Genomic DNA, 14,997 nt, shown 5'->3' on the forward strand with positions numbered 1-14,997 from the left:
AGAACCCTGTACAAATATTTGAATATTATAAGAGTTGCAGGCAAAGTGGAATTATGTAGCATTATAAAAAGGGGGTCTAACTAGGCTTAATAGGATGAAATTAGGAAGGGAAAATTTTAGGCTGAAAATCAAGAAAAACATCCTGAAGCTGAGCTGTACTTGGCTATGGTATAGGGTAAGGGAAGTGATGGGAAACATTTTATCTTTAGACACTTCAAACTACAGTGCAAAACAATAGAATAGAGAACTGTCCTACGTAGCCAGAGAGAGAGAGGCTGATCTAATGTCCCCCCCCCCTCAATTCTATAAACCTGTACAGAGTTGTCTTAGAGAAACCCAATAGAGTGTAAATACTCTTTAAAACTGATTTTTTTTGGACTTGCAGTTAATTTTGGGTGAAGATTCCTCAGTTTTCATATGTCCTTCACTTGTATCAATGAACCTAATTAATCAATGCATCACAATGCCTGAACAATCCCCCACTGTGGAAAAGATATCTCAAGGGGGAGAGCCGCTGAGAGGTTAATTCAGAAGACTAGTCTATCAGATCTCTTTCCTGAAGCTTAATATGGAGCCCCATGGAAAGGACAGAGAAACTGACTGCAGAGCTGGTTCCTTTTTCCACTTTTCCCCTACATCACATAAATGGAGAGCTGGCGCACTCGTTGTTCTTTAGGGAATACTACTTGAGTGTTCTGGGTCTCTTTCAGCACTGGGAAAAGTAAGCAGTGTTTGCTCATTTCTAGATTATGCAATCTTGGAGTGATGTGGGTCTGGAAGTACTAATATTAATCTCGCATGCCTTCACGTGGAGGCAGAATATAGTATTTCAGTCTCACATTAAGATAGATGGAGAAAACTGCAAAATGTTAGCTTGTTTGATTTCTTTTCTTTTTTCATGGGTAGATGGTGGTGGTGTTCCTTTACTTCCTGTTGGACAGAGGCTAAGGGGGAAAAACTGTTTTAATGACTTAAAATACACCCCTATGTATCTTGGGGGTGATGGTGATGGATTAAAAACATGAAAGGATATAATGGGCTGATTGACTGAAGCCAGAAAGACAAAGAGGCAGATGGCTATAAAGCTGGCCTTCGTTTCCTAGGTTAGGACTCTGTAAGGACCAGACATTCTCAACGCAAACTGTAATCTTTGCAGGGTAATTACTGGAACAGATGTTAATGTTAAAGTAATTAATTTTTAATGGAATTTACAATGGTATATTTTAATTTTTTATGTACAGTGGAATCTGACTATTCACACTGAAAATGAGTCCACAATTTCCACTCTGCAACTGTATGTGCCAATTCCAGTAAAGTGAAGAAGTGTTACCCGGCAAAATTCCTAACTGGCACTGAAGAATTCAAAATACTCTTTATAATATATTGATGCAAGGAAAAAGCTACAGTACACAGGTCATCTTCTGTTACACTCGCCTTTTTGCTCCGTATTCTTTTATGGGAAAACTATGAAGTCTGTTGCCAGTAAAATGAAACTGTCTTCCAAACTATCCACTTTCACAGGAAATTCCATTTTCTGTGGTTGTACTGATATCATGAAAATGAGCCCCAAAATCAGAAATCTAGAGAGAAATTTTATTGGCTTGTACTATGAGTGTTGAATGAAAAGATTATTTTGAGTTTAAGTGTTTGTAATTCCATGACCTGAACATGCATGTGTTTCCTGTCCAAGACTAACAATGATAGGTTTGGCTGGAATAGTGTTTTGCTGAACAGAAGTATGACATTGTTTTGTAGTGTATCTAGGTGAGGCAGATTAATGGTCCCTCCCTTGGGGGACAGGAAGGGGAGATGGGACAGGAAAGACAAATGGAGACTTGATGCCTTAAAACACTCAGTTTTGTGGTTTTTATTTCTTCTTTGCAGTCGCTAGATAGTTTTGTTCCAGAATTTTGTTTGTAATTTTAATTTGGTTGTATTTGCAAACTATTTTAGGGTTCCTGTGGATTTGACCCGAATGAGATATTAAGATGATTAAGAGGGACACGTCTATATTATAAAACGTTTACTTGAAGCAACACAAATGTAGCCACCCAGATTTTAGGCTTACCCATTCTGACAATGGGGTATTTCAAATCTTTACAGGCAACATTTTAAGCTGTCTGTTTGAAACTAGGTGTCTTTGACCGGAAAATATCATATATGGACTACAAGTATAACACCACATTTTTTAGCTGCAGCCAGCAAGAAAGATCCAATTTAGCTGTGATCAGTGTGGAATAGTGAAAACTTTGCATGTTATTTACGTTACTAGAGAATATAGTACTAACCTCTCTACCCACCTGTCATGCTGACCAATATTGTCTCATTGTTTACCTGTTCTCCCCATCTATCTGTTTCTTGTTTTGCAGTTGCATTGTAATTCCCTTGAGGCAGGGACTGTGTTTTGTACAACATGTGACAGTGGGGTCCTGCTCTATGACTAGGGCTCCTAGGTGCTACAGTAATAAAAATAATACACTTTTGTAAACATTTTCAAATCTCACAGCAGTGAAGTTCTCTGAGCGTTAGTGCAGAAGTAAACTAGGCAAGCACTCATCAAGCCGATAGAATTAACAGTTTACAAATTGCTTGAACATGGTATCCCTTGTTAGATATTTGCTAGCAGATTAAGTGGGAAAGGAAATTCATAGTAAATAACATCAATGATCTAACACCACCAATGTTCTAAAAACATTTCTTAAAGACGTCAGTCTAGCAACATCCTTCTGTATGTGTTGTCTTACATTTCCGGAGTCAGTTTAAAAGTGACTCAAGGAATCGAACTTGAATCCTAATGGGGCACCTGGCCATAAAAAGATCTGAGGTAGCATGATACTGGGTGACAACTCTGACTATTGCTGCCAACACCTTCAATCCAAACCCAGTGGTCTGAATTCAACCCTTGCTACAAATAGCTGGGTTACGGGGGGAAAAACCAAATACACCTCTACCCCGATATAACGTGACCCGATATAACATGGTAAAGCAGTGCTCCGGCGGATCAAAGCAAGTTCGATATAACGCAGTTTCACCTATAACGCGGTAAGATTTTTTGGCTCCCGAGGACAGCGTTATATCGAGGTAGAGGTGTATTCAAATGTTAATATGTCACTAAATAAGCATACTTTCCAAATAGTTTACTTAGTAACTCAATCATTTTTATTTATATAGTGTTCTCCAGTTGTCTATTTCTATTTGTTTTGATTCCTGAGCCTCACTTTCTGGGATATCATAGTTGGTCCCCAATAGTTGGATTTCTGAACAAGGAAACTTCCTCCAGTCATCCGTTTCTACTGTGGTCAGGAAAAGTGGACTTTAATAAACAGCAGTGCACCAAATAAATCCTTTACTCTTTTAATCAATTTCTCCTTACAATGGAAACAACCCAGCAAGGCCCCAAATATTGGCTAACCACTGGGCCAAAGAGGCTACAGTCTAAAGTGTTACTGTAAGAGAAATAGATTTACACCTATAATGCCCATCTTGTAATGTACTGTAGTAAAATATTTCCTACAATTGCTTATGTATTTTTGTCAGTGTCCAAATTGTATGCAAGTTTACAAGACTTTTAAATCTGAAATTAGAAATACATGCTATAATTATAAAATCTTTGGGTCAAGTCCCACTCACATATGCACATGTTTGAGGTTGCAAGATTAGTCATATATTTGCATTGTACATGGAATGAATAGTATTTTTGGTTTGTAGTTATAGGAAATGGTTTTCTGCTTTCTTACTGATTTGTGTAGGTGCTAGATTTACAGTGTGGTCAGCACTCCCAGTTAAGGGTAGTAAATATAACCCATTATCCATTTGTTGATAATACTAGTCGTACACCTTACAAAAATGTGCTCGGTCAGCATGCCTTAGGGTATGTCTACACAGCAACTAGATACCTTCAGCTGGCCAATGCCAGCTAAGTTGGGCTTGCAGGGCTCAGGCTACTGGGGTGTTTTACTGCTGTGTAGACTTTTGGGCTTGGGGTGAAGCCTGGACTCTAGGGCCCTGCGAGGCGGGAGGGTCCCAGAGCTTGGGCTGCAGTCTGAGCCCGAAAGTCTACACAGCAATGAAACAGCCCTGTAGCCCAAGTCCCTTGAGCCAAAGTCAGCTGGCACTGTACAGCTGCTGGTATCTAGTTTCTGTGTAGACATACCTTTCAGGGCATAAACATCTAATAAAACCTACAGTTTTTTTTGTTCAGGATAAAGGAAGGGCAGTCCCCAAAACATAATAGCCCTCTCCGGCCTCCCCAACATTTCTCAGACAAACACATAGAAAAAGAGATCTGCTTTGCCCCAGAACCAAGTCTCACAACTCAGACTTCCTTGGTCTAGTAGGGGAAGTGAATTGAAGGCCTTTTCCTGAGCATATCATTTTATGGTTTGTCTTCATTGTGAAGTTAGCTCAGGCCAGCCTAGCACAGGGTGGAGCATCCCCAATGTAAAACCCTGCCTGTGCCAGACCTGTGTAAATTATGCCCACAGTGGTGCTGTACCAACTTGTGTGCTGGGATAGATTTCTGTTGGGATATCCTGTAGTTCTTAGTTGCGCATTTAAACTGCGATACCCTATGAACTGTCTCTCTCATCTAGCGTGGAGCTGGTGTCTGTGTTAACTTCCAAGTGGGGTGACTTATTAATGCAGACAGTTCTGAAAGTGAAAACCAATAGCATTTAGTATCAAGAACTTCTAAAGAGAAGGTTAAGGAATTCAATCTGCAAACCATAAAGCGATTCATAGTGCATCTGACTTCTTTGCTTTGTATTCTGAGACCAATGCAGCTACAACAGAAATGTAAACAATCTTATAAGTTGACAAAAAAAGCCAGTTTAAGACATGTATAAAATGTCTAGTTTTCCATGTTAAATTATGCAACTTTGATCATATAAAGTGAATTAAACTGATAAAATTATGCATATTAATCATATAATCTTATGCATCTTTCTTCATAGCTATCCAGTGCAAATCCTGTGTATGAGAAGTACTATCGACAGGTAGGAGTTTTTATTCTCTTGCTCTAAATTTCTAGTTCAGTTTAAAAACTTCTCTTGTTGACATATTCCTTTTAGAGATGAAGATTGAATATTTTTGTCAGACTGTGTAGGGTGGGTTCAGTATTGTGTAACTTCTTCATGGAGTATCAAGGAAAATCACTGCAGCCTTAAAATACTTTGTTAAAATGGTAAAGACCATGGGGCAGATCCACACTTAAGGGCCCAGATCCTAAATTGGTTTGACTGATTTTTTTTTTTTAATATTGTGATAGTGCCCTCAGTGGTTTTACATTGGTGTAGCTACGTGTCTGGGGAGTGTGAAAAATCTGTACCCCTGAGAAACCTACCTATACCGAGCTAACCCCTGATCTAGACAGTTCTAGGTCGATGGAAGAATTCTTCTATCAACCTAGCTATCGCCTCTCTGGGAAGTAGATTACCTACATGGATGGGAGAATCCCTCATATCGGTATAGGTAGTGTCTGTACTGAAGAGCTCCAGTGGTGTAGCTGCACTGCCGTAGCATTTTAAGTGTAGAAATACCCTAAGTAAACTCTCTAGGTTGAACTTGTTAAATGTTACAGTTCAATAGAATCTCAGGTAAATAGAGAAACACATCATCAGCAGGCTAACACATTTTTTCCTTTTTCATCTGGGATATGTCCTTGCAAATCAACCTGAAATGAAGTTGGGTTATCAACTGCCAAATTGATGGCTTTTAAAAATGGGGACAATTTGGTTTGTTTAATTGTGTTTTGATATGAGTGCATTAGAGGTTAAGATAAGTTGTTGCCATCATCTGGCAGACCTACTACAGACCTCCTATTAAGAAACTCAGTCCTGAGTATGCTCCAGCTGCTGAGAGGAGGGCAAGAGCTGATTGATTCCTACTAAGGTGCTCTTTGGACCTTGCTTAGGGGCTCAGTTTCTTCTATTAGCCTCTGATTAGTAAGTATCTGATAAATTTCAAATGAAGTCCCCTTATCAGCAGGAAAGGGGCAGCTTTCTATATTTTTCTGCTCCCCGCCTTCCTCCCCCTTGGGTTGGGAGATGGGTCTCCACTACTTTACTTTTCCCCCAGACTCTGTTTTGGATCCAGTAGTCAGAGGTTGGCCATTAAAGGAGAAGAGGTCCACCACCTTGACAGGAGCAAGGATGGACCCTGACGTCAACTTTAAGGAGATGAGGATCACATCTTTGTCATACTTGAGTCATACTCCCCTTGTCGGTCCTGTATTGAGGGACAAATCCAATGCGTGTGCATCTATATGAATTGTCATGTTACTTAGGAGAATTTGATGTTACTTGCAAGAATCCAATGTAATGGAAGGCATGAGGTCCTAAGCAAGACAAGAGTCATTGTCTGCAAGTGTTACATTGACCTGGGAAACTTACGTTGATTTTACCACCAAGCCCAATAACAGCTCAAGCAAGAATCTGAGAAGTGGGTTTCCTAGTTTTTATCCTGAGGCTTGGAGATCAGGTGGACATGCTTGAATGGATCTCCCTCTGAAGTGGGGACAACATTACATTTGAGGCCAGATGCAAACAGCATGATTATTCTCTCTTCTCAGTTTTTAAACTTAGGCTATACTGAATAACCTGACTGACAGATTGTCTCCAGTACAGTCAGCTGATTTATTTAGACTGTGCTGTTAAATGCTATCAAGATTGAATGCTTTATTTGTAAGCTCATAGATGATGATGAATTTTCTTAATGATTCGTCACATGTTCAGAAGCATGAACTGAAATTTTGGGAAACTGCCTAATGTCCTGGACTTCAGTGACAGCTCTTCAGATGGAGCCAGAGGAGCATACGTTAACAGCCTGAATATTGTTAGTCTTTTGCCTAATGTGAAAGAGTTGCTGCAGATTCTACCCTCTCCTCTTCCACCCCGTTCTTGAGATTCGTGCAGAGCAACAAATCAAACTACCCCATATTCCCTGTGAGAGCTGGGCACACCACACACACCCACACCCCTATAATTCCTGGTTGAGTCACCCATGCATGTTTGATCAGACTTAACTACAACATCTTTGGCATGATGTGGTTGGGTAGAGCATCAGCCCCTACTCATAGATTTCCTGGCAAGTCAAAGACAGGAAAGGGGAACCTTCAAATGTGACATCACTGTCAGGTAGGTTGCTGTGCTGGCACACCTGCTTACTGGCTCGGTCCAACAGGTTTTTATGTCATTGTCACCAAGAATAATGATGGAATGCATTTACTTGAAAGATTTAGTTGCATTTGATATTATTTTCTGAACTTAGTTTGTAGGGTTGATGTGAGCATTGCTTTTTTTTTTCTTTTTTCAAAATGATGTCTAGAATTCCCCAGTCCTCATTTGTCTTTTTCATTTGGTGCTGATAGTGTATTCTTTATCCTTACACATCATAGTAGCAGTAGTTGAGAGGACTCAGCTGAGTTGAAAACAAGGTCATCATTTACTTTTGCTCAAACATTTAATACTATCACAGGAAAACTCCAGGAAAAAAGATTTCATCCTATATAGCATATGTTGTGAAATGAATATGGTCTATAACCTTGGTTCAGTAATAGTATGGAGGTTACCTAATTTCATAATATTAGATCTAAGGTATTTTTCAAGAGTATATAACTGAAATCAGTTAAAATAATTTTCTAGGGTGTTTTTTTTTTCCCCCCTTCAAAAAAAAGGCTTTTCTGCATTCTGGCTTTGATCAGTGTATCCTCTAAAAATACAGTTATCTGACTTCTTTTCTCTTAATTCAATTTGTGTAAATATATTTTAAGCATTACTTACAAAAGATTAATTACATTGATACAGATCTATAGAGATCCAACAATAGTAGGAAAATCCATTCCAAATGGAAACTAATACTATATGGAAGATAATATTGTAATTGGATAGCTTCTGTTTATCATAGTCTGAGTTATTGAATTTGGGCTGTCTTAAATATGATTACGGTATATAAAGCTACTTCATGACATACAGTACCTATTGTATTTTGGCTTCCTTGAGGGGTTTACTTTGGCATTAGTGATAGAAGAATCCAAAAATGCCTTTAGATCTGTAAAACCAGCAGCTGTTCTGAGATTCACCTTAGGAATCTTGCATGGGAATCCCTCACTTGAACTTGTTCTCACAGGTGTTCAGGGCAAATGGCTCCCATTAGTGAGATGTAACTTTGAAATTTAGAAATTAAATGTTTTTTTTAACTAAATCCATAAAGTAATGTGATTCAGCATAATATCTAAGCAATGTCTCTGAGCTCCTAGCTGAATTTTTTCTTTAAGGTCTGCATTTAAGTACTAATTTCTGCATTCTAACTAATTAAATCAGATGTACCTGTACCTTTCTAAATCTAAAAAATTCCTTTGTAACATTATTGAAGACAGCTTTGATAAACTTGCTCTCAGGACTCTCAGCTTGAAAACAGGGAGAGCAAATCAGGGAAGATGATCAAGACAGCTGAGCCATACAGCCAGCAAGTCCCAGCAGTCTGGCCACCAGGATCATATAGGAAACTGCCTTAAACTTGACCACTATAGTGGATAGTAAGTTTTCAGTCTTCAAGTTTCTTCAGTTGTTTGTCAACCAACTGACTGAAAGGAAAGCTTATTCTGAAATCAGCCTAACATCGGGGAACAAAAAAGTAGCAGTGTCGGAATCAGCTCAAATAACAGCCACCTGTCTGCAGCTCCTCAGAAAGTCACCTTCCTAGAGGATAAAGTTGAAGATTTAAAAATAGACACTGCTGACTCAATATGACTCTGGGGTTTCCCTAAAAGTGGAAAAACACTGATCCAACAAGCACTTTCCTGAATGGATGCCAAAACTACTAGATTAGGTTACAAATAGGACCCATTGGGTATCAAGTGGGGCTGTGTTTGACAATACAGTTGCACGTAAATTATAAGGAGCTCGCAGATATGCCCAACATACTGTAATAATAATAATAAAAAAGGGTGTGTGTGGGGGGGGAAGGCAGCAATAAATCCCACTAAATCCCTGACCGTTGAACCCACTATTGTAAGAAATAAAAATACTGATGATAAAGTGAGAAGATATTTAAAGTTCTGCTAAAAACTTTATTCACCTTCAGACTCTTACTAAATCACAATAGTTTTTTTGCAGACTCTAAAAATCCTGCTGATTGCTAGAGAACAAAAAGTACCACTAGAAGTGGAAATATCAACAGATGAAGGTGAACCTGCTCCAAGGTACCTTCCAAATGGCAGATATCCAGGGCATTTTTATCAAAGCTTTTATCAGTGAATTCTATAACTGTCTTCAGTAGTGTCTAGTGCTCTGAATACCTCAAATGTTCTGTTACTTCCTTGAACAGGGAGAATTGTCCAATTTCTGCTTGCAAGACAGTGTAATCATACTCTTGGTTTTAAAAGAAAATCCAAAAGACTGTAGATATTTACTAATATAAGCAAGAACATACTAGAGAGAGTTTTTTTAGCAAACTATTGAACTATCTCTATCATCACTTCTCACTAGCCATTCTCAATTTATTCCAGAGAGAACTACAAATCATAATATTCAGTGAACATTACACTTCATTGATCAACTAAACAATGGATTAAAAAAAGCCTTTCTTTGGGATTATTAAATGCCCTCTCTGGCTCTGGGATTATCTTTTAAAGTATTGGCCAAATTAAATTTGGGACATTAATTGAATTCCATCACTCACCAGTCTTCAATTTTCCATTTTCATATTTTATTTGAACAGCTTCCGATCAGTCTTTGTCTTTAAAGACTGGCTGAAGGCCAAAGTGTCCTCAGTTATATTTGTTTTGCTCTGTCCTTTGTAATAGCTGTCAAATCCTGCAGAATTTCAGGGCATTACAATCCATGATAAAGAATGTGAAGTTGTTGTTTTTATAGCCTATCTTTGTAGCAGATGGTCCCTTTCACCAAAAATCACAATAATATTCAGGTTACTCTCAGTCCCAAAGGATCTGTCACTTACGGCATGTTAGTTGTACCTTAGACCTCTTACCAAAGAGAACACTTGTAGCCAGTCCTGTGATAACCTAGAAAAAATAAATGTTGTACAAGATCAAAGCAGGCAAACACACACATACAAATGAGTTAGTCCTAGGTTGCAAAAGGTAATAGAAGCTGCTGTAATATGCAAGCTCCATGTGTCTTTTAGGGATAAGCAGCTTGGGGGGATCCTTCGCTTGTGCTTGAAAATGTTGCCCTCTCCAAATTCCAGACAGCATAATGATGATGATTTCTCCTTGACAGGGATTTTTATGCACTCCCCCCAGTGTTCAAGCTATGATTGGATGAGTGCTTTTGCACATGTCCTCTTCATGGATGTGGGGAAGCAATCAATGAAGTCTTTGTCCACTGATGTGTTCTACAATGGTTTGGTTGGTGTCTATATGCCTTCTTTTGTTGGGGAGTAGATGACATTTCTTGTGGCAAGCTAGTATTTCACATTTGGTAATGCTTCTCTCCTGACTGCGGTGTTTTACAGTTTTAGCAAACACTTTTATAGTTACAGAGCAAACACTTAAAATATTACATTTATAACATGGGGTACAGATATTATAAATAACATTTAATACATGCAGAATCCTACAAACATTTCATAAAGTCTAAACGCATTCCTATAATTCTGATATTAGTTTTAACAATACTAATATGCAGGCGAGCCAGACTAGTTTTCAGCTATGCATTTGTCAGTGTTCATTGAGGCCCATGGGCCTTGGCATGAGCTGCCACCTGGTCTGCCCAGTCTCGCAAAAAAATGCATTCATCAAAAGAACATCAATAATTGTCTTGTCTAAGACAAAACAAAAGGAAATATTAACCTCTTCAACGTGAATTTTTGTAACTATAATTTCATGTGTTTGGAACTTTACTACTTTGCAGAAACTCAAAGTAGCACATTGCTTTCAGTTTATTCTTTACAATCTGATATATGGCTATGACATTTTGCTCCCTCAGGAGATTAGGTGACATCCTGTCCTAGGGACCTCTCTGTAAATGTAGAAGAATGCAATCTTATACTTCAATGTATTGCCGAAAGTATCATTGACTTCCTGGATGTACAAGTTACCTCACTTTCCTCCCGGAGAGGAAAAGGCTAACTCTAAAAGCTGGAATGGCCAAGGACTAGTTGACCATTGCAGACTTTTCCAGGGTTTATTAATAATGAACTCTGAACTACTCAATGAAATTTAACCTATCTCCTGAGGATTTCTGTATGTACATAGAAGCCAGATATTTTGTAGGCATAGTTACTAAAGGAGAAAATCTACAATTAGGAAGAACTGATGAGAAGAGATTCAGGTGGTGGTCTAACCCAAATAAGATCTCTACTGTACAATTTCTTCTTTGAGTATTGCTCAGATGTATACTTGAAATCCTATACCTTCTGCTGGAGACTTTAAAACACAACCATAATCAATGGTAGAAAACTCTTGAATGCTACTCTTAAAGCTTTTATTTGTAACACTTACCAATAAATGAAGTATTTCGTGTTGGATGCATGTTACTATCTTTCTTAATTTCTGACTAGAATTAATCCAATCTATATTTAAAATAAACTGTGAGAGGAAGGGTGATCTAGTGGTTAGGAAGCTAACCTGGAACTAAAGGAGAGCTGAGTTCAATTCTCTGAGTATCTTAAATGTAATGAAAGCTTCATGTTAGCTGTTTGATTTTAAACATTCACTATTCTTATTTCTGTCTGGCTGTTCTTTTTTTATGTTGAATACAATAAAACTGAATCTGTTGTGTGGTTAACTTCCTGGAATGAAGTCTAGTATCTTTTTACCCTGCTTGTGTGTCTTTGTCGCGCGCGTGTGCGCTCTATCGCTCCCGCGCTCGTTCTCTCAATAAAAGATAGTGTTAACAGACTATAGTAGAAGTATTGTGATAAGTTTTCTCAGATCTTCTCTGTAAGTCTGTTAGTATTAAACAGATTACAAAATGTATGTATGATCATAAATAAAAACTAATGTAATAATATTTAAGTCCCTAGTATTAACTCTTAAGTACAAAGTGTGCATAAACTTAGCCTAAAATGTTAACCTCTGGAGCCTTGGAAGTGAAATAGTGGATTCATTTTAGCACCCAGTTTAAAATCCATCAGTTCTAATGTAAAATGCATCATTTTGAAAGGAAGCCGTTGAAATACACTGGAGAGAACTTAGTCACTTTAGAGTAAAAAATATGTGCACTCTTCCCTGGTATCCTAATGATGGGGCAGGTGTATGTTGCAGCAATTCAGGGCGCTAACCTGTGATGGTATCTTTTGCAGGTTGATTCTGGTAATACTGGAAGAGTGGTGGCTTCTGATGCTGCTGCTTTCTTGAAAAAATCTGGGCTAACAGACTTAATACTTGGAAAGGTATTACTTATGTAATGAATAATATTATGCCTTTAATTATGCTGCCTTTTGCTGTTGTCAGTTTCCTCTCGGAATTGAAATACTAGTGTGTATATATATTTTTATAGTCTCATTTTATATACATAATTTGCTTTTATATATTGCACCTCTCATCCAAAGTACCTTAAAATCACTGATACAACCTCTGTGGATAAATAGTATTGCACTTACTGTGCAAGTTATGCTATGAAGATTAGGGTTTGATCCTATAAAGTACTGAGGGTGCTCTGCACTTCCTATATTGTATGTTACCTGTGACCATTATAGCCAGTAAATGACAGAGCCCAGGTACTTTATTTTAAATGGTAGAAAATATATATTCTACGGACATTTTGGTCATTTGGAACTCTAACGTGCATTTTATACTGGATACAAACCTACATTATAGAATTTTATTAGGCAAGTTGTGCAGGCACTTTAGTTATAAAATGTGACTTTTCTTTTCCTTAAACTATAACTGATCAAAACTTTCTATAATACATGAAAAATGAGGACAGAGTAGTGACCTTAATTCCATGATTTCTAAACTATTAACAAATTTGCAGCTAGCCTAAAAATTGTCATGTGATTGAGTAAATAAATTGAACTATGAGTTTGTTTAAACATTTAATTTGTAGACTGTAACAGATTGTAAAACTTTATATTTACTTTAAAATATTGAGCTCAGTGACCTTAATGTATTTCTCTGTGCTGCTTTGTGGGCTCCCCAAGTTTGATTTTCAGCTTTGCTCTTTTAAAGAATAAGGAATGCAATTCTTGGATCCCCAGTTGCTTTTTAATCTTCAGAGACTTAAAATTGTTGGTTGTTTTTTTAGGGAAATTTATGGCAATATAAATAAAACATACAATATCCCTTGCACTAATGTAGTGTCCAAAAGTGATTTTTTCACCTTGAAACGTATATCTTGTGTACAAAGGTACGTTAAAGGTTTAATGATAAATTACTGGATTCGGTTTCCTTTGTGTATTTAATAAGAAATCATTAGGCATGATTAGCAGATTCTGTGGAAAGTGAAGTAAAATTACTGAAGTAATGTAAAACAAGCAAAAGTTGAAGAATGAAACACATTGGGCCAAATACTCCTTAACTCTCTCTCTTTCGCTGGCTTGCTTGGTGTTTTTTGACAATTGGACAAATCCAGTTAGCTAATGGATTCAAGTTCCATTATTTCTTATCTGTTCTCTTCAATTTAACTGTTAGTTGTAAATACTCTTATAATTTTATGCATTTGTCATCATAAATGAGTCGTCATTATGAAGAATTTGCAGTCCTGGGATTAGAGATTTATGCTTGGGTTGCATTCCTTGTCTAAGTAGGATGAGGATTTGTCAGTTAGCAACAATTTTGCTGGCACAACTATAAAAACATTTTTTTTAAATTCTTTTTTAATTTAGATTTGGGATTTAGCTGATACAGATGGCAAAGGTATCCTGAACAAACAGGTAGGATTATTTTGACTGTTTCTTTGGCTTGGTCTACACTAAACCCCCAAATCGAACTAAGGTACGCAACTTCAGCTACGTGAATAACGTAGCTGAAGTTCGAAGTACCTTAGTTCGAACTTATCTCGGTCCACACGCGGCAGGCAGGCTCCCCCGTCGACTCCGCGGTACTCCTCTCGTCTAGCTGGAGTACCGCAGTCGACGGCGAGCACTTCCTGGTTCGACTTATCGCGTCCAGACAAGACGCGATAAGTCGAACCCAGAACTTCGATTGCCAGCCGCCAAACTAGCGGCTGGGTGTAGACATACCCTTTAAGGAAATAAGTTTGTTTGGATGAAAAATGTCTTGTCTTGTTTAAAATATTAGCAAACAGATTTTTTTAAAACTAGAATTCAGAGAAATACAGAATTTCCTTAAGAATGCAGTAGTTTGTTTTGTTAGAAACAAGGATAAAGGATTTTTAAACCTAACTCTTCCTGTAAAAAAGCTAATATTTCTAGTTTGAATGTCACCCACAATGAATATGAAAAACACAATTCACTGGTGTTGATTTCACCATTCCTACTTGGCCTCAGTGTCATTATACAATATAATACATTGAGAACTGTGATGCTATTCTCAGGAATAAGTTAAAGTTCTTTAGTTAGGGTCTCTATGGTTGCTCCATTCTCCATGTGCTAGCGCCCCCTACACCTTTGAGCGGAGATTTCTCATAGCAGTATCCGTTTGGCCCACGCATGCGTGGTAGTCAGTCATTCTTGTGCCCTCTCCTGTTATAGCTCTGTGGGGGCTAACCGTCCTCAGTTCCTTCTCAGCCTGAGACGGAGCTTTAGCAGTTGTCGTGCTGTGCTTTCCTCAACTCTATTTTTCTCTCTTACTGAGTGTTAGTAGTAGTGTTAGTGCTAGCTTTCCATAGTTAGTAAATACTTGTGATAAAGCTTCTTTCTTTAAAAAAATGTTTCATTTTCTCTACATAGTATTTAGATAGTTTCTACTTCTTACTGAGAGATAATGCCTGGTTCTCCTGGCTTCAAGCGCTGCCTGTCTTGCTGGGAAGCAGTTCCAGTCCGTGATGGACACTCGCACTGTAACTGTTGTCTTTGAGAATTGCATGTTCCTCAGAAGTGCAACTTTTGTCTGGCATTGAAATCAAGAGCCAG

General features: G+C 38.0%; 1 protein-coding gene across 1 annotated transcript in view; it reads left to right on the plus strand.

Moving 5' to 3' along the window:
* Positions 1 to 14,997, plus strand: part of LOC113406510 (epidermal growth factor receptor substrate 15-like) — a 103,198-nt gene that overhangs the window by 10,602 nt on the left and 77,599 nt on the right. Inside the window, exons 2-4 of the mRNA XM_026651755.2 lie at positions 4,953 to 4,994; positions 12,265 to 12,354; positions 13,789 to 13,836. Coding sequence (XP_026507540.1) covers positions 4,953 to 4,994; positions 12,265 to 12,354; positions 13,789 to 13,836 — 180 coding nt within the window. The remainder of the gene's footprint in view (positions 1 to 4,952; positions 4,995 to 12,264; positions 12,355 to 13,788; positions 13,837 to 14,997) is intronic.

This window comes from Terrapene carolina, unplaced genomic scaffold (assembly GCF_002925995.2).
Source record: "Terrapene carolina triunguis isolate 2854851 unplaced genomic scaffold, T_m_triunguis-2.0 Scaffold102, whole genome shotgun sequence".
Lineage (NCBI taxonomy): Eukaryota > Metazoa > Chordata > Testudines > Emydidae > Terrapene > Terrapene triunguis.